The sequence below is a fragment of the Bison bison genome, unplaced genomic scaffold (assembly GCF_000754665.1).
Source record: "Bison bison bison isolate TAMUID 2011002044 unplaced genomic scaffold, Bison_UMD1.0 scf7180017864469, whole genome shotgun sequence".
NCBI lineage: Eukaryota > Metazoa > Chordata > Mammalia > Artiodactyla > Bovidae > Bison > Bison bison.
The window spans coordinates 8,111,653-8,132,576 of NW_011495030.1; the positions used below are offsets into that span (position 1 = coordinate 8,111,653).

Sequence of the window (20,924 nt, forward strand, 5' to 3'; positions counted from 1 at the left end):
TGTTGGTGTTATTTATAGGAAGTAAATGTAAATTCAGCTGAATCAGCAACTTATCTTGGGCTGAATGGTTCAACCCCCTTGGCAGGCTGCTCCAACTTGAGGTACTAGAGCTGACAGAGCTGTTCGTGAACTGCAGGTCATCCTTATTTTGGAGTGAGTTTGTAACCAGCCTCTTAACACACTGTGCAGTTAACTCATAAAAGAGAACAATGTTCCATTTCTGTCTCAATAAACATTGCCGTCACTCTTTCTTCCCTGCCTTTTCTTCCTTTATCTGTTCTTTTTATCTCATTCCCTCTGATGAGTGTGGGAAGGGAAAGACCTGGTCAGTTGATTCAGACTGTACCCAGATTATTGTTTTCAAAACTGTGTTTGTACCCAAGAATGAAAAAGCACAAATGGAGGAAGAGTAAGCTGATTTTTCATGTTAATCAGTGGGGATTATAAGGCTGACATAACAGTACCATTAGGAACAGATTGCCCAAATTTATGACTGAGATGAAAGGGAAGGTAGAATTTGGTTCAAAATTACTATAATGGGAGACAGTCTTATCTCAATATGATAGTTAAGGACCAATCCTGCCCTGTGAAATGTGGCTACAAAGAACACAAGGCTGTATTCAAAGAGCTCTTTAAAGGTACGTCGTAGTCCTGCCTAGAACCTGAGTCGTGGCAGCGTTCTGCTGTTGGACTCACTGGTCTGTGACAGAAAACAAAGGAATGGACAGCTCCCTTGGTCCTGCTGAGAGGAAAATCTCATAAAAGTGCTTAGCACTACCTGGCCAAACTAATTCAGAAGTTTTCTCTTTTGGCAACGTGAGATAAAATACCCAACTATACAACTCCTTAGTGAGATTGTTATTCTCACCACCTGATGTTAGCTGGGTTATTAAAGCAAACAGAACATCCAACCTAGTGAGACTTAGTAAATAACTCCCAAACCCCATTTTGAAAATGCGACATTTTCCTTTAAATAGTAAAAGACTTAGAATATCTTGTCCTGTAAGGTATCATATAGGGGCTAAGTAAAAATAAGTGTTCACAATCTTTTTTCTATGGCCTGAAACACTGAGAGGTTTGAGATACTCAGGATGCGTGTGTGAGGCAGAAATGTACATTCATGTAGCACCCCTTCATGTGTCCTGAAACCGGAGTATGACATGCAGTTCTCTTTTGCCATCTCAGCTCGTAAATATGTGACTGTCCCCATCTGCTGGACATTCACTTTGTTCTGGGTCCCACAGGGGGCTTTTTAATACACATAATGCTAGTAAAGGGCTTCCCTGGTGGCTCAGCAGTAGAGAATCCACCTGCCAATGCTGGAGATGCAGGTTCACTCCCTGGGTCAGGAAGATCCCCTGGAGAAGGAAATGGCAACACACTCCAACATTCTTGCCTGGATAATCCCATGGACAGAGGAGCCTGGTGGGATACAGTCCATGGGGTCAAACACAACTTAGTGACTAAACAATGACAACAATGCTAGTAAATGTGCCTCCCTCACCTGCAATCTTAGATTTTTAAGTGAAAGCCGTATAATATAAACAACCAGAAGCAGCTCTTGTAAAATTAACCTTGGGAACAATGTATTGAATTCAGTGACTGCCTCTAAATGTATGAAATTATTAACCATGGATGGAGATGACTAGGGACATTTCTCAATGGCCTAGGCTAAATAATGCCACCAAGCTCCTAAGCAAGTAATAAGCTCTAAGCACACAATCAATGTCCCATTTGTTTCTCACTAGGAAAAACCAGTGTCATCTGATTCAGAGGCTCTCTCTCCAGGATTACAGAGATACTTGTGGTTTCATCTACAAATCTCCATTTCGTCTGCCAATTTTAAGATATTACAAAGTTCAGAACAGTTATTAGTGAACTTCCACAGCCAAGATGAAATCAATATCACATCTGTTATTCTGGTTGGAGAAAAGGAGAAAGGAAAGCAATGGCCTCATCTAGAGGCGTTCCACTGATTCCTAGAAGGCCTCACCAGCCTGAAGATAATAAGCTGTTGTCTCAGGAAAACAGAACTAGGATACTACCTGGAGAGGAGCTTGCCCCAAAAAAGTACCATTTATCAACAGATGGGGGCAAAGAAAACCTGAAGCTAAAATGTGGATTTAACCAAAGTCCTGAGCACGAGTACATGAATCCCAACCCCACTCCACCCACCACCTCAATTTTCCTGCTGCCATTCCTCCATGACTCATGCCGACAGGAAAGCTATCAGTAGGGATTCAAGGATATCACAGTCTCTTTCCTCATTTTAGGGCATCTGAGGGAATGCAAAGCAGGGCTGCATCATCTGGGTATTTCAGAAACAAAGGTCTGCCTTCCTGGGGAAGTAATGAAAAGCTTGGAGTTTTGGCACCAACCAGGGTCTGCTTTATCTTGTCCAGGCCCTCTAGAAAGGTTTGTTTTCCAAGGTAAAGACAAGACTGATTGAAATGAATTGAATGGTCCTGAGAGGGCAGCCCCGGGAGAAAAGGCACAACTCCATCATCACATAGGTTCATTTCATGGACATGCCTTCACAAAATGCTAAAAGCATTTTAGATTTTAGATATAGGTGTGGATTTAGATTATAGAAAGAATGCACATCAAGGATGACTTTGACCTTCCTCCAAGAATTCCAATGTAACTTTCATTTAAAGAGTCCCTGTGTTGTGTTTCCAAGGTCATCACTTTAGCTTGACAAGAATAATCAGAGGCCAGCAGAAAGGTCTGTCTGAGCTGAGATCTTTTACGGGGAGAAGGGCTACCCCAAATGAATCCAAAGATAATGAAATATCTGGGTCTCTAGGAAGCCAGTGGGGCAGGGGGGTGGGTGGTCTTGCCAAGTGTCAGAGAAGTGCTAATGGAACTCATCATTATGAGTGAAAGCAGTGTTGATTAGCAACAGAGCACACTGGCTGATCCTTACCAAAACTTCCTTTTGTCTTCCCAGCAGGCCAAACTGGCTTTAATTCCTCAATTTCCTCATTTTGTCAGAAAGGTTAAGACAGACAAGAATGTGTCAACTTCACAATAAGCACACGTGAACTGAAGGCAGGAGAGGCCAGTTAAGTTCGTAAAACATGCCACCTGCAATGAAGTACAAACAGTAAGACGGACTCCGGCTGACAGGACACTGAGCCTGCATTTCTGGCCTCAGGGAAGTTTACTCCTGTATCACTCCAGGAAGACACCTACCCTATTCTCAGGTACCGTGACCTTTCACAGAGAGGACACTCTAAGGCAAATAAAGGGCCAGTTTCTTTTAAGATGCTGACCTAATATCTAACTGCTGCAGGCACTGAGTTAGGAGTTTTCTCTGTGCCAGGATGAATGCAGCAAAGGATTGGATCCCATGACTCCAGAAACAAAAAAGCCACTCACAACACAGAGGAACCTCATTTTTATTTATCTGACAAATGCTTGCCTAACAGTTACTGTGTGGCAAGCACTGCTCTTGGCACTGAACAAATATTAACTCATTTAATCTCAACAGCCTCATGAAGTAGCTACTATAATTATCTTCTTTCTACAGATGAGGAAACTGTACAGAAAAGTTGAGTAACTTGCCCAGAATCAGACAACTGTTGGACAGCACAGCAATTTGGCCCCAATATTCAACGTTCTTTACCAGGTATTAAAAGTCGAAGAAGGCCAGGAGTGCTAGATATTAATTCTAACTCAAATCTGGAGTGGTCTAAGATTATTAAGAAAAATAACAACCATTGTTAATACTTATCAAGTGTTAACTACATGTATGGCATGCAGTAAATATTTTTAAATGTTTCATCTCATTTATTCTTCTCAATACTTCTCTAAGGCAGGAATATTTTTATCCTCCATTTTCCAAATGAGAAAACTGTGGCTTAGAGAGGTTAAGTAACCTTCCCAAGATCTCAAAGTTGGGACACAAATCTGCTTCCAAAGACTGTGTAGCTAACCACTGAGAAATGTTGCTTCAAAATGCCTAAAAATTCCATGCGAATAGAAACCAAAAGAAAGCAGGGATAACCAAAACCTTCCAACAGAGAAAAGTCCAAGTCCAAATAGCTTCACTGGTGAATTCCTCAAACCATTTAAAGAAGAATTAATACCAATCCTTCTCAAATTCTCCCAAAATATAGAAGAGGAGGGAAGGACTTTCAGACTCATTTTACAAAGCCAGCATTACCCTGAAACCAAAGCCAGACAAGAACATTAAAAGAAAATTATGGGTAAATATCCCTGATGAAAACAAAGGCAAAAACTGAAAACAGAGGCAATAAAAGATTAGCAAACCAAATTCAAAAGCACATTAGGAGTAACATATACCATAACCAAGAAGAATTTATCCCTAGGATGTGAGGAATGGTTCAACATAGGCAATCAACGTGATACACCATATTAACAAAATGAAGGATAAATATCATATGATTTTAATACATGCATAAAAGCATTTGATAAAATTCCTTTCATGATAAAAACTCTCAACAAATTGGGATAGAAGGAACATACTTCAACATAATAAAGGCCATATATGACAAGTCTACAACTGATATCCTCAACAATGAAAAGCTAAAACTTTCCCTCTAAGGATTATCTCTGTTTACAGATGATATTATATATAGGAAATTCTGAAGAGTCCATCAAAAAACTATTAGAACTAATAAACAAATTCAGTAAAGTTGCAGGATACAAAATCAATATACAAAAATCAGCTGTGTTTCTATATCCTAACAGCAAACTACTGAAAAAGAAATTAATAGAATAATCCATTTACAACAGTACAAAAAGAAAAAAATTCCTAGGAATAAATTTAACCAAAGAGGTAAAAGATCTATACAGTGAAAACCATAAACATTGATAAAATTAAAGAAGAGACAAAGGAAAAGATATTCAATGTTCATGAACTGGAATCATTAATACTGTAAAATGTCTTGCAATCCAAAGCTATTCTCAGATTCAATGCACTTCCTATCAAAATTCTAATGGTATTTTTCCATTAAAATAAAATAAGTCTAAAATAAGTCTTAAAATAAAAATAAGTCTAAAATTTGTATGGAACAACAAAAGACCTCCAATAGTCAAAGCAACTGTGAAAAAAAACAAAAACAAATAATTTTCAACAAAGGAGCCAAGAACTTATAATGGGAAAGGATTGTCTCCTCGATAAATGGTGCTGGGATGGCCACATACAAAAGAGAGAAACTGGACCTTTACTTTATAGCAACAAAAATCAACTCAAAATGGATTAGAGACTTGAACATAAGACCCGAAACATAAAACTCCTAGAAGAAAACATGGGGGGAAAGCTCTTTGAGATCAATCGTCACAATGATGTTTTCGGATCTGACACCAAAAGCAAACACAACAAGAATAAACAAGCAGGGCTACATCAAACTACAAAGCTTCCACACAACAAAAGAAACCATCAACAAAATATAAAGCAACCTATGGAATAGGAGAAGATATCTGTAAACCATCTATCTGCAAGGGGTTAACATTCAAAATATACAAGGAATTCAAACAACTCAATAGCAAACAAACGAAAACCCCTAAATAACCCAGCTAAAAATGGGCAGAGAACCTGAATTAACATTCTTCCAAAGAAGACACTCAATTGGCCAACAGGTACGCGAAAGGGCATTCAACATCACTAATCATTAGAGAAATGTAAATCAAAACAATGAAAATGGAACCCTTGTATACCGTTGGTAGGAATGTAAACTGGTACAGCAAGTATGAAGATTCCTCAGGAAATTTAAAAAATAGAACTACCATATGATCCAGAAATTCCACTCCTGGGTTTTTATCTGAAGGAGCAAAATCACTATCTCAAAGAGATGTCTGTATTTCCTTCTTCATTGCAGCACTATTACAACAGCCAAACTTCAGATCCACATTTCCAGCTTTTATTGAACATATTCCCCTTTGGCCTTTCCAGCATCCTTTAAACTGAACTTACCCAAAAACAACTTTGTAAACGTCTTCTATAATCTCTGTTTCCTAAATTAGGAATTGTGTCTTAAAAATCACCATTATTTTCATTGTAACCTAGGATCACAGCAACTTCCTCCTTCTTTGACCCCTGGAGGTTCGAGGGCACAAGCAAGATCTAAACAGGTTCATTCACTTATTCTAATCCCTCCGCTTTGGTGGGAGCTTCACATGGGAGCCTGTCTGTGAGTGATAATGCTGCCTCTTTGTGAAGTGGGTGGCGCAAGACTTGGCCTCTATTCGATGAATAATTGGATGTGGTACATTTCTGCATTTTCTCTTCCCATTAATTCTTGAATGAACAATGTGTATCTTGATGATCCTCTAAATTCTATTTACAACAATGAAAAATTCATAATAGGGATAAGATTCCGAGGGAAAAACCAACTACATCCAAGAGAGGTCCCCCATTGCCTCTGAGCATATGCACCCCACCCCCACGGAATTCTAAGTCTTCCCCATTCTGTCCCTACTGCCAAAAAGGCACCATGAAAAAAGTCCCTCCCCAGAAGGTTTTACCTGCCCACCAATTTTATTCTCTTAGTCCTGGGTTCATCTTGCCTCACATTAGGAAGAATGTGAATCTACAAAATGAAGGACATTGTGTCCTCATACCTGTAGATTAATTACTCTTTCAATCAATACTTCACTCCTGATGATTAAATAGTTCTCTTTCACTTTGCAACTCAGCCCTGGTCCAGCTCATTTAACTGTTTCTTCCTTAAAGGAGCCAGACTCCCCCCTCCTTCCACACACATTATTAAGGCACCATTAAAATAAGGTGCCTGGTCATTTCTTTCTGTCCTCAATGTATAATGAATTTCTTTCATTTCTATTGGAGAAGGGAATGGCAACCCACTCCAGTATTCCTGTCTGGAGAATCCCATAGACAGAGGAGCCTGGCAGGCTACAGTCCATGGGGTTGAAAAGAGTCGGACATGACTGAGTGACTAACACTTTCATCTCTATGACCCTCCCACTCCATCCAGGCTCATATTCCTATTTTCCAGATTTCTTCAATGGCTTTATTATAGTCTCCCTGCCACCAGTTTCTGTGCACTCCCAAACCACCCTGAAAAAGTTCATCAAGTTAATGGTCTGCTTTCTCATCCCCAGACTCTAGTGGCTTCTTATTGTCTTCAGCACAAAGCCTAAAATATCAGGCCTAATATTTAAGACACTTCAGAAGACATCCCTGGAGGATATGTGCTCCATACACACATCCTTCATTAGATTCCAATTTCCTTGCTTCTCTCAAACCTCTTCTTCACCTGGTCTTCCTATTCCTTAATGTCAAAAATAAATTCTTGGCCCTCAGTCCCAAGACTTCATCATTTCTTACATGGAACCTAAAGAAATAGCAACTTCTTAGTACATAATCAGATATTGCCTTATATTATTAAGTTAATCAACATGAGACTTATTATTACATAATGAAATTGAGTTCTACAAACTTCACTGTAAATAAATGTCATTATCTCATGTTGTTAAATAAGAGACAAAACTGGTGGCCATGGGCAATATTCAGCTTCAGACTAGCTTCACATGACCATAGAGCCTTTTGTTGTTTTAGATTTGAATCTGAAGAATTTGGATATTTTGTGGGAGGTCAGGGAGGATGGAGTTACACTCTTCATTTCTCCCCAGACCCTACCACTCATCATTATTTCAAACCCCACTACCTTGACAGTCACAAATCCTGCCTGGTTATGAAGATGTTTGAGTTTGCAATACCTTTTGATAGTCACATGTGAAACATCTCATTGCCCTGTTAAGTCCAGAGACTCTAGGAGAGCAGGGTTGCATCTTACACTCCTTAGCATAACTCATCCCATACCCTACACGGCACAGAATATTACTAAATACAGTGATTGCATGCAAGGCTGCAAAATCAGTTAATTGTCAGAGCTAGGTGGGACCATGAGTCAATGAACAAAGGATGTCATCATTGGCCATGTTGAACTCCCCTCCTGCAAGGACAAATGAGCTTTCGTGACGAGTTCTCGCCATGAATCCAACAACGACACCTATTATACACAGTCTGTTCCTGGAAGTCATCCCACTAAAATAGGTGCGATATTTACTTCAGTCCAAGACACCAATCTCAGTAAGTGTCAGTTCCTGGGGGAAAAGAAACAGGGATATTTGTTTATTTTGGGGTGGGATGAGGGGGGTAAAAGTGCTATTTACAAACATAATATTCCAATGACAGGAAATGAGAGCAGAAAGCATCTCTTGCTGGCCTAAACAAGAAGTGGTTAACCTCATTCCAACTTCTGTTGAGAGACCTTAGTTGCCCTCTCACTCTAATGAAGGACTCATATTTGACAAACCCTTTAGGCTGAATTATTCAGCATCCACCAGCCTTGGAGACAAACAGGCAACAATTAAGAGATGGCAGAACGTAGCAGAAAGAGCATGAGATTTGGAGACAAGACAGACCAGGGTTTGGAAACTGGCTTTGACACTCTGCTTTTCTAAGAATCAGTGTCCTCAGCAATAAAAAAAAGAAAGTGGGGTTGGTGGGTGGGGAGGAGGGGATGCCATCCACAGTAATTACATGAGATGAGAATAGCAACAGCTAACACTTACTGTGTGCTTATTTTGTGCCAGGTACTGATTTGAAGTGTTTTAAATGTGTTTACTTGTCTACTTATGACATTATGAAACAGATGTTAATATTGCTTGCATTTCCCACAGTTGGACACTGAGGCACACAAAAGTTTAGGTTATTTGCCCAAGTCACTCAGCCAGTAAATGGGCAAATCCGGGATTCATATCCAAGTGCTCTCATTCCAGGACCTTGAATCTTAACACCTACTAAATGCCCTTGGGAGGCACTTGACATAGCACCTGGTAAACTGAGGCACTAAATACAGGAATAAAAGAGAGAGAGAGGGAGCAGGAAGAAGGAAAAAATCTACTCCATTTCTCTCCTGGGATTCCAGGTCTCCCAAAGTTAGCTGATAAGGTCTTTAAAAGACTATAGCTCCCCCAAGCTCCTCAAGTTGCCATTGCACTGGCCTCTGTGGAAGAACTTAGAATAAATCACTCCACCTCACTCAGGCTAAGCAAGACACGCAGCGACATACCTTGACTGGTTCAAAAGCATCTCCAACCAATCACAAACTAAAGGCCCAAGACCCATCATATGTTTCAGCCCTCTTACCTTAGAGGGAACTCTGCCTTACCAGGGGTCTCCTGCCTTTCTCTTCATTTGACAACCCTAATCCTGGTGCTGCTGCTGCTGCTACGTCACTTCAGTCGTCTCCGACTCTGTGCGACCCCATAGACGGCAGCCCACCAGGCTCCCCCGTCCCTGGGATTCTCCAGGCAAGAACACTGGAGTGGGTTGCCATTTCCTTCTCCAATGAGTGAAAGTGAAAAGTGAAAGTGAAGTCGCCCAGTCGTGTCTGACTCTTCATGACCCCATGGACTGCAGCCTACCAGGCTCCTCCGTCCATTGGATTTTCCAGGCAAGAATAATACTGGAGTGGGTTGCCACTGCCTTCTCCTCTGGAGCAGCCTGGCAGGTTCCATGTACATACCACCTCTAGGCAGGCACGGTGGCCCTCAGGGCTGCCACCTCAGAGCTCCTGGAATTGAGAGGAGCCTTCCACACACACAAAGCAAACCCTACCAGAGAATATGTTGTATTCCTTCTGCCCAAAGGATCTTGGAGAGGCAAAGCTGTGGTCACCACAGAGAGCAAATGAATTAATCCCAGTGGGTGATCCTCAAGGCAAATGACAAGGAGGGCTGAAACTACACAATGTGCTACAGGGTACTTTTAAAATAAAATTAGGACAAAAGAAAGAGAAATATATAAATGTATATCTATCAATATAAAAATGGACTTACAGGGGTGCTGCAGGATCACTCTAAAGATAAAGAATCCCAAGGGTGAGATTTCAGACTGCTGAAGAAACTCCAACAATCCAGCCATCCATGTGCACCAGAGAAAAGCTCCTGTCCTAGACTTGACCCTGCTTTTGCCAGATTTCCTGGTTTTGAGGGTGAAGTAAAGCACAGACTCTCTCCTTTGATGACCAAACTACTGCTACCCCGAGACCCTGTGTGGAAGAGCGAGGGGAGCAGACCTGAGGAGCCTGAGGGCTGCAGCTCTGCTCACTGTCTGCAGAGTTCCCAGTCCTTGGGAAGGGGGAGGGAGTTCTCTCCAAGACCTGCATGTCCCCCAGGAGTGCTGGAATGGGCCCCCCATTCAGGAAAGGACAGCAGTACCGTCAGGTGGTATTAGAGGTTCACTGGTCAAACATGGACTGGTGGCCATGTCCTTTCTTCCTGCTGCTCTGAGAGATCAGAGGGCTTCCTTAAGGGAACTAACTGAGAACAGCGTTGAATATTAGTAAGTATGGCCAGGCATTCAGGGGTTAGGTGAACTTGCATACATAATTCATCAGTCCTCCCCAGTTATACATTTAAAATTGACTGACTTCTTTTATGTTAGACTACCATGTACACTCTCCATTTTAAAAATCTTACTTATAGTTCAGGGCCTATAGGCTTCAGCTAACTTTGGGTCAGTCAGGCGACTATGGGGAGATGGCCTCATTGTACAGCAGCTTCTGCTTGGAGGGCCCAGGCTCTGCCAAGGAGATTTTCCCAGGAACCTCTTTAAACCCAGACCCTGTGAAACAAGCTTGCAAAATATGGCCCAGGCTCTGACAGATCTGCAACTGTGAAAGTCAAGAAAGGAATAATAAACTGAAGCAAGACAGCTGGAGATTTTTATTACATTTAGTGACACAAATCTTCCCAAAGTAATCTGAACCCTAATGTATCACAAGATTATTCATATTATTATATATTCCAAAAGCAAAATCCTGCTGCAATCCTGGCCCTAACATGACTCCTCAAAACTGAAATAACTCCTTGAGAAACAAAAAGATAAAATAGGAATGACTTAAATGATGGAGTTAGCAGATCAGAAAGTAAGCAAAAGGCAGATTGATTTGTTAAAGGTAACAAAAAGACTCTAAATAAGAATGGGCATTTAAGATCTTACTCCTAAATTGAGTTAAGGAGCTATGCTCAAACCATTAAAAAAAAAAAAACTGAACAAGTGTTACAGTGTATACCTAAACAATAACTGCTACGGAATACCGACTCATTAGAACTGATTTCCTTCAGCTGCTTATGGCCTTCCCAAGCGGCCCTTTTCTGAGAACTGTACCATAGTCTTAATGTAATATAGTATTTGTTTTATTACTGATGACTAACTAGACCTCAAAATAATAAATTGACAACTATAGTTTCAGACACACTGAGAACACACAAGCAGGTGTAATTTACGCATATCTCTCTTTTCCAAGGGTGAAGTGTTTGTTGTTGCTTCCCAGTGGCTCAGTGGGTAAAGAATACATCTGCAATACAGGAGATGCAGGAGGCGTGGGTTCAATCCCTGGGTCAGAAAGATCCCATAGAGGAAGGCATAGCAACCCACTTCAGTATTCTTACCTAGAGAATCCCATGGACAGAGGAGCCTGGCAGGCTATAGTCCATAGGGTGGCAAAGAGTCAGACACGACTTAAGTGACTGAGCATGCATGCATGCATACTTTTACTAGGCTGAAATTCTGAGAAGGGGATAAATGAATTTAGTTTTATTTCTGCTTTTGGACTTTTTTCTCCTTTAATTTTTAATTTCATTTTCCTAATTTTCATAATGAACAAATTCCTGTGGTCCTAATGAGAGAAGAAAACTTGATTTTCATTGAATCTTGTAAAAGTTGAAAGGGTTTTGGGACATGGGAGAGGAAAACACTCAGATTACAGTATGATGGGAAGACAAAGCTTTCTGCTTTCAGGCCCTCTCTTCTCTGGGTCTGCAGACCCACAAAGATAAACCTCTACTTCAGTTGATCTCCATCCTCTTCTTGCTCCTCAAGTTGGGTAAGCATTTCATAAAGGTTTTTGCAGTCATTTCTGCCAAAGCAGTAATGTAATTTAGTGTAGCTCTTTCAAAGAAATATTTGAAGGAGGTTATTTTCCTCTTATAAATTTATTAAGAATTGCTAGAAAAAAAGGAGGGGTAGGTGACAGAAAAGTGAAAGTGAAGTCACTCAGTCATGTCCAACTATTTGTGACTCCATGGACTGTAGCCTACCAGGGTCCTCTGTCCATGGAATTTTCCAAGAATACTGGAGTGGGTTGCCATTTCCTTCTCCAGGGACCTTCCCAACCCAAGGATTGAACCGGGGTCTCCTGCATTGCAGGCAGACCCTTTACCATCTGAGCTACCAGGGAAGCCAGGTAACAGAAGGAGTAGTTTAAAATACAATCTAAAGAAAGTAGCCTCATCTTATAAATGTATCCTAGAAACTAAACCTTTAAAGCAAGACTTGAATTCTCCAAAAACAATGCTCCCTCTTCCAAGGTTTTCAGGATCTTATGTTAATAAATAAATGAAGCCTAATGCTAAAAAGCAAACAACCACACACACATACACAGAAAATGGATTTACCAAACATGGAAAATCAGAATGATAGTCTTTTTTTCTGGAGGATATATCAGATTATTCCTCTAAATAGCAGCTTCCTCGAGCTCATGGAAAATGTAAGAGGAAAGGGAAGGAATGGGGAAAGGACAGGACGGGAAGTCAAGAGAAGGGAAACAGAGGTGGGGGAGAGCTGAGGGCAAGAGGGGAGGAGGGAAAAAGGAGGAAGGAGGGGGGAAAAAAAGAACATTTCAAGAACATATCCACTGCCAAAAATAAGGAACATCTGAAAAGGCATCTTGACATTTTCATCAGAATTTTAAGAAGTGCTTTCCAAATGGAAAAGAACCTGCCACCCAACTATTGCTACTTTCTATTTCAAGCTCAAAACAAACATACAAACTGAAACACAAATAGTCCAGCTTGACAAGAAAACATGAGCCCCAAACACTTTAATCAGTGACTCTTACCTGGTTACAAGAGACTGGGTACAGGTTTGATTTAAAGGGGGTCAGACACTGGTGGTTTGATACACAGAACAAAAACGGTTGTTCAGTTGGCTCATTCAGTGAGCTCTTCATGATACTCCTGCAGCTTTCATTCAGTCTCCCCTGTGAAATGTGAAGACACTTGACACACTCTATGTGGCACTAAGAAGAAGGCAATCAACCAACACAAGCAAGGAGAAGAAAATGACTTCACTCAATCCCAACCTTGCTGTGCAGCCTCTTCTCCCACACTCCCAGAATGAGGTGATATTAGGTTAGCAAGACAAATACCTGTGTGACCTTGGGCAAGTTACCTGGGCTCTTTCTAGAATATCAGGATGATGACAAGCAGAGTATCTACTTCTTAGTGTTATTCTGAATAATATAGTCCTTAGTAGTGTAGTGAAGTTGCTTAGTTGTGTCCGACTCTTTGTGACCCCATGGACTGTAGCCTACCAGGCTCCTCCATCCATGGGATTTTCCAAGCAAGAGTACTGGAGTGGGCTGCCATTTCCTTCTCCAAGTATAGTCCTTGGCATATAGTGGATGTGTAGAAACTGCTAGATGTTAATGAGCAGAACTGTTAAATATGCCCAAATTAATTCTATTCCATGGAACAATTATTTTTGAGCGTGGAGGGGGCCAGTATAAAATCTGAGGGTGTTCCAAATCCCCCCATCCTCAAAGCTCTTGCAGCCTACTGTGGAGATTCTTAGTCCTAAAATGTGTATTACCCCTGAAGAACCTTATAAAGAAAACTGATGCCAGGCACCACCCACAGAGATTCCAGCTAAGTGGTCTGGAGTCGGGCCTGGGCATCAGCATTTTTCAAAGCCCCCAGATGACTCTATTGCTCACTAAGGACTGCCAACCCAGAAATCTGCCATGGGATTTGTGTGCAAGGCCACTGCCTGTGTGGTCTGTTAGACTCTGACAGGACCAGGAGCCCCTGGAATGAAGGGAAGTGTGTTGTTTTCTGTTGTGTGAATCCCCACAAGCCATCAAATGAAAAATCCCTTTGAAGTTGGTGACCAAATCAGAGAGGGCGGGCCCCCAAGGTTGGAGCCTGGCATCTGTAGGCTGGTTTGTTTTGTTGCTTTGATTGTAACAGAGGTGAAAGGACCCTTGTGGGAGGAAGTAAAGTGGGTCCTGCCTGCCAGCAGAGAGGGTGAGGTTAGAAGAAGCCATTCCAGCCATACCATTTAGAGCTGGAGGCCTAACGAACTATGACAGAATCAGAAAGCAGCATTTTAATTCACTGTTGTCCCTTCCTCACCCACCTTTCTTGGTTTATTTCCTTTTTGCTCTGTAATTTTAGAGAGCTCTTTGTGCTGCAATTCTTATCTGTGTCTGAGGACTCCAGGGCCTGAGTTCCTTGCCCTCCCTTGAGTTGGGATCATTGTAAGTGGACTGGCTCCTGCTGCAGGCCGGCCATAGTGGTGGCAGCTGGGATCATGGGAGCCACTCACAGGGATGGGACACTCGGCAGGCAGAGTTGGTACCATTGCTCAGTCTCCCCTCCAGCCCTCTGTCTCCTTCTTGGGAGAGTTTTCATAAGGAAAACAAACCAATAAATCACAATACAAGGCTGAAGGAAACCTATTTCCTAAGACAGAATTTACTAATTTTTTTCTTACCTTCTCTCTATCCCCTCACATCAGGGTCCACATACTAGCTAGTTCAGGGCTTTAGGTAACTTGATGTTAGCATGATGAAATTCAACACAATTTGACATTTGGTAATTACATGGGCCATGTTTCCTAAGTGGTAATTATGTGGGTTGTCTTCTGTATAAATGCCTAGATGACTATTTTAGAAATGGGAGATTAAGTGGACCAGAAGCCATCTTTAATCTACCAAGCAGAACGTTCTAAGGCAAAGCCTACAAAAATGGGAAATTACCAAGCTGTCCTCACATTCCTCTGTGCCAAAGGCAGGGAGTCCTGGCCAGCTCTAGGCAAGGCAACATGTGCCTTCAAGCATGAATGCCCATAAATCAGAATTTTAGGAGCCTGATGACAGTGAAACCCTAGCATGTCATCCCACACATCTTTATTTTTTAAAAAGATCTGTAATTATCTTGATCTTGCTAGACTGAAGGACTACATGATACAACACCATAGGACCCTCTGGGGGATGCTCAAAGGCAATGTCCACCAACTCTGCTTGGGTTCCACTATCTTTTTCTCCAGGGTTCTCCTATTACAAGCTCCAGGTCTGGAGGACAATGGAATTTAATGGGTAAAAGCATGGTCACTGAAGCCATATCCCTTGGGTTCAGATCACAGCTAAGGTCATTCACTAGCCATGTTACCCTGAGCAAGGCATTTAACATCTCCTTGCCCCAGTTTCCCTACCTGTAAAATGGTACTGGTGATAGTACCTACTTCTTAAGGGCTGTTGTGATCATGGAATAGCAACTCACTTAATACAACTGAAGTATTTAGGTCAGTTCCTGGCACTTAGGAAGCACTTAATAAGGAAAAACTATTCTTATGCTGGGCCTGGGTAGGAAGGGAAAGAAGAAAAAATGTGAAAAATGATGACAGCCCACAAAAATGACCAGCTTCTTACCATACAACTGACTTTGAGGATTGCCTCATCACTTGAATTTCAACAGTCACTCACAGAAAATATTTACTGAGCACCAACCACAGCGGAAGGTCATCTAACGCAAGGGTGGTGACAGAGTGGTAGAGGAAGGCGGGCTCCTGCTCAGGGCACACACCTGGCAGGTGCAGTTGAGTTCACCCAAGTTAAATGGGACCCCACTGTAACTCTGGCTATAAAGTAGTGGGTCAGAAAACAAGAGTCCCTGGCCCAAGGAAGGTGTCATTCAAGTAGAAGGGGCAGACTTTAAAGCAATCGGCCCAAAGAAATAGAACAACAATGAAAGAAAACTGCAGGAGGCTACAAAGGTGTACCTCAGAGGAGGGGGGGGTGCCATGGAAAGCCATGAGACCTGAAAGGCAAATAGAAGTGACCCAAACAAAGTCAGGAAGAAGTAGTCTAGACAGAGAGCGTGTGCAAAGGGCCCATAGCAGGAAAGAGCTCGTGTCTGAGGAGCTGGAAGAGGGACCATTAGGTAAGGAGTGGGGAGGGAGAATAAAGAGGAGATAAGACTGCTGGTGGACCCGCACACATGCTGTCTCACGACACTGTGAGGGGAGAACGTAGTTCTGGTATCCTCCTGGACTCCTGTTCACCACATTTTCCAGGTGCTTTGTACTGAAAGCAGGAAACTGAAATTGTTTTAGCAAATCAAGAAGAAGCACTTAAGCTGCTTACTTACATAGGACAGCAGCTTAAAAATATTTCTGTTCATGTGCACGGTATTTCTTCAGAGGGTAGCCTGGTCTGTCGAGGATATTCTTTATTTCAGAGATGGATTCTTCCTATAACACAAACAAATCCAGCAACTGCATTACTCATAATGTAATATAGGTCAATGATATTGCATGCGTAGTTTTGCATTTAGGAGATCTATGAATCCCGTGTATGCCATATATATTGTGTTCATGATATATGTATATATGTAGATACTATTTTTTTCCCTCTCTCCCTTTCTTTTTCTTCCCTCTTCCCTCCCACTTTCCCTCCCTCCTCCCTTTCTTTCTTCCTCTTTTACATTTTAAAGGGATTCCCCTACTTGAAAAGATTTGGAATTAACAAAGCAAAACAAATGACTCTGCAGACAGGCAATAAAATAATTCACCACCCAGGTAATTAGGGTAATAAATATTCATTTATAAGTATGATCCTATAAATCTAGAATATGTCAGCATTTAAATAAGTCAAGATGACCAATTCAACTACATGTTATAATTAAACCCAACTAAGGGGTGCACTGTCAACCTTCCATCTGAATTGGTTTAAACTGGTGACAGGCCACAGCTAATGGCTGTACACCTGCCGTAGAGGAGTATTGAGTTTATCTGTCTATGGATCGGAAACACTCCCCTCAACCCCAGAAAAGTCCAATAGTCAAAAACACCTGATTAACTTTGAGGAAAACTTTCTTCCTTGTTGTGGGCTCACATAGACCACACATGTTCCCAGATTCTTCCCTGCACTGGGATTCCTGCCCAGAGTGGAAGTGAATGTGCTCCAGGCAAACACTGTATTCTCTAAGTCCTCTCACATGACCATGCTCCCCCTCACTTCAGGACCTCTGCCTGATGCACCCTGTGCTCTGAAGTATTAATAGCTGCTACTCATCGCTCAGACTGCAGCTCCACTGTCTCTTCCTCAGTAAAGCCTGCCCTGAGTGCCAAGCAAGTCAAGCACTCCCTTTCATACGCTCTCAGGATACCATGTACCTCCTTGGTGAGCATCACAATTTTATACTTGTTTCTGCAGTTACCTGATTAATGTCTATCTCCCCTGCTAGACTGTGAGACCCAGTTCCCATATTATTTTGTCAGCAAAGATGTCATTTCATCAGAAGTCCTGACCTTGTTTAGGTGTTGCTGAGCTCTGTGGGATGTCAGAAGACTGCAGACCCTTTCATGGATCTTCTTCCATGTGGACTGGAACCCGGGGTGGGGCCTGCTCAACAGAGTAAACAGGGTGGAGTATCATGTAGCTGATAAAAGGATACTTATAACTTAGAAGTGAGAAAAAAGCAGCAATATACAAAAGTGTGCACAGTGTAGTTTCAATGTCTTTATTAAACCTACACCTAAGAAAAGCACCAGGAATAAAAACAGCCAAGATGTTAAAAATGGTCTGTGTCTGGGTGTGTATTCCTTTTCTTCTCTGTACTTTACTATTTTAGATATTTCTCCAAAGAACAAACCCTGCTTTTATATTTTTAAAATGTAATCCAAAAATTTTTAATACAAAATTTAATCCCTACTGTTTCCACCATAAGGATCTTATTTTATGTTATTTCCTTTAGGCCCTCCAGACATAAATTTAACCACAGGTCTTAACAGTGTCTTCTGGTTACTCAAACATGAAGCATTTTCTCCCTTTCACAGGCACTTTCCAGGACTTTTCCCTTGGATAGAATGTAAGGGAACTCACAACCCCCACCCCACTTGTGTGAGTCCTTACCACCCATCAGAGCTCAGTTCAGTTATTGATTTCTCAGGAAAAGTCCCTTCCTGTAGAGGAGGTCAGCTTCCCCGTTTCATGCACTTAAGAGCCAATTCATCCCTCATTCATAGCACTTTCCCCAGTAGATATTTTGTCATTATTTGGTTAATGTCTGTCTTTCCTCCTAGGATGAAATTGGGAGTGAGACTCCTAGGCTAATAGCTCATCTCAGGGCTCTGTGGGTCCCGTATGAACACCATATGGGAATTTACTACAGATTACTTGAATGATGAATTCATTCATTCATTTTTGGGAGGCGAATGAGTGCCAATTCTTAAACTGAGGCAGAATTTGCAATGTGATTATGAAAAGCACACTGAAAAGATATTGTGTTTAAGTGCCAAAAATTTTGCAATTTGGATAAAATCATTCTCTTTAATTAATATATAATGAACACTGGAAATGACAGAGACATGTGGGAATCAATCCAGTTGTTACACCACCACACTAATGATTCCCTCTGCAGTTGCCCCTCCGCTCTGTCTGGGATCCATACCCAGGCCACCCATCCTGGTTCCATGTAATGAGCACAAACCCTCTGGTTTCCAGGAAGACAAGACTAAGAGAATGACTGATATACAAAAATCCATTACCAACCCAGGAAAGTGACTCACAGCAAATGAAAGCACCACCTATAGCACTGACCATACTTAAAGGCAAGGCACATCATTCCTATAGTCCTCTAAGAGCTTCTAAGATGAAGGAATAGAAATATTTAGAAGCTATAAATGAAGCTAGCATTTAAAAATAAGCACCAGCTGGACACTGTAAATGCTTTTTCATTGGTCTTGAGTAACCAGTACCAGAATGATCCCTATACTTGTTACTATATGCATTCAGCACTAAATTTGAAGATCTCTGAGAATGATGAGTCAATAGGCAAGGGTAGTGCTATGCCTTGATTATAGCCTTCTCCTAGTGCAGTGGGAAGAATGAGGATAGGGGTTGAAGGGATGTGCCACTATCCAGTCACTGGAGCTAGGAAACAGGCTCAAGAGTGTTCCTCCCACGTTTAGGACTACCATTTCACCCACAGCTAGTTAAAAGGGTTTTCCATTTCCTCCCTTAAAACCCTGGGCTGATTCTCACTCCAAAACTCACCTTCCAACTCATCCCTGCAAACTTGGCCCTTGCTGATTTCAGTATTGTCAGCAGAAACTCAAAAGGTACTTCTCGTGTGCTTCTATGGTCTGAGCAGGAGGAGACTGGCCCCAGTGGCTCACACAAAAAGAATAGTGAAGGAGGCAGAGGCTAAGCACTGGGAGTGAAACCAAGACCCATACGGTTGACTCCCAGGAATCCCTGAGCATGTCTTACAAAACAGAAGATAAGGAAATTGCTTGTTAAAAATCCCTCTGTTTCCAACCTGCCTTTATTGATTAAGCTTGCTTTAGTTTTTTTTGTTGTTGTTGTTCTTTTTCCCTTCCTTAATTGCATACCCTCCAAGCTTCACATAGCCTACGAAATATATCACAAGACTCCTTAACATCCCTACAGATAAAGCCTCTGACATTATGGGTCACTATAGTAATCACTGCAGATGGTGACTGCCGCCATGAAATTAAAAGACGCTTACTCCTTGGAAAAAAAGTTATGACCAACCTAGATAGCATATTCAAAAGCAGAGACATTACTCTGCCAACAAAGGTCAATCTAGTCAAGGCTATGGTTTTTCCAGTGATCATGTATGGATGCAAGAGTTGGACTGTGAAGAAAGCTGAGTGCTGAAGAATTGATGCTTTTGAACTGTGGTGTTGGAGAAGACTCTTGAGAGTCCCTTGCACTGCAAGGAGATCCAACCAGTCCATTCTAAAGGAGATCAGCCCTGGGATTTCTTTGGAAGGAATGATGCTAAAGCTGAAACTCCAGTACTTTGGCCACCTCATGCGAAGAGTTGACTCATTGGAAAAGACTCTGATGTTGGGAGGGATTGGGGGCAGGAGGAGAAGGGGACAACAGAGGATGAGATGGCTGGAGGACGTCACCGACTCGATGGACGTGAGTCTGAGTGAACTCCGGGAGTTGGTGATGGACAGGGAGGCCTGGCATGCTGCGATTCATGGGGTTGCAAAGAGTCGGACACGACTGAGCGACTGAACTGAACTAATAGTAATGGTGGGCTTAAGTTATTCTCCAAGAACACGGAGTTGGATCCTGTTTGATTCAAGCTGGCTAAGACTGGTTGGGATCACTGATCCTAAAACTGTGTCCGCACAGACATCTGATGAATAATTCTTTTACATCAGAGGGCCAAAAACTCCACCCTCACATCATGCCAGGCACCTCTACTTTTGAACACACACCCTATGAAGAAGCATGTAACCTAGATATGCCTGGGTAAAGCACTGATTACTTCACCTTTTCTCAACCTCCAATGGCATTTCCTTGACCTCCAACCACCTTTCCTCATGCCTAAGACCTCATTGCTTCTTTATCCTATAAATATCTCCACCCCATGCCTTCAGGGAAGTGGATCTGAGACTTGTTCTCCCATCTCCTTACTTGACTGCCTTGTGAATAAATACTTTTCTGCTACAAACCTCAGCACCCCCACGTTGGGCTTGCTGTACACAGAGCAAACGAATCTGGAAAAAAACCCAGTGTTCACGGCTACCTCTGTGATCACATTAAGGTCAATGGGGAATGGATTCTTCACCAAGAATACAAAGGGATATCCTTTACTCAGAACAGCTGTCTTAAAAATATTATTTTCAGTGCCACTTCCCTGGAGGTTAAGGTGACAAACTATCCTGGTTGGCCCAGAACCGAGAGGTTTCCCAGAATGCAGGACTTTCAGGGTTAAAGCCAGGATGGTCTTAGGCAAACCAGATGACCTTTGTGTGATTATGCTATGTTTTCCCTGATCAAGGCCTTATTTACAAATTCACAGTCTGATTAGATCCAAAT

The 20,924-nt window shown here is 41.9% G+C and overlaps 1 protein-coding gene across 6 annotated transcripts in view; it reads right to left on the reverse strand.

The window, feature by feature from the left end:
* Nucleotides 1-6,896: 6,896 nt before the first annotated feature.
* Nucleotides 6,897-20,924, reverse strand: part of SPATA6L (spermatogenesis associated 6-like) — a 64,723-nt gene continuing 50,695 nt past the window's right edge. For 5 of the 6 annotated variants that reach the window (XM_010860709.1, XM_010860713.1, XM_010860712.1 and 2 more), the window contains 4 exons: nt 17,372-17,465; nt 16,210-16,312; nt 12,900-13,040; nt 6,897-8,094 (listed from right to left, as the gene is read on the reverse strand). In XM_010860709.1, the coding sequence (XP_010859011.1) occupies nt 16,223-16,312; nt 17,372-17,465 (184 nt within the window). In that variant the 3' untranslated portion in view covers nt 6,897-8,094; nt 12,900-13,040; nt 16,210-16,222. Of the gene's footprint in view, nt 8,095-12,876; nt 13,041-16,209; nt 16,313-17,371; nt 17,466-20,924 lie in introns of those variants that run through there. The other variant, XM_010860711.1, reaches the window with a different exon arrangement.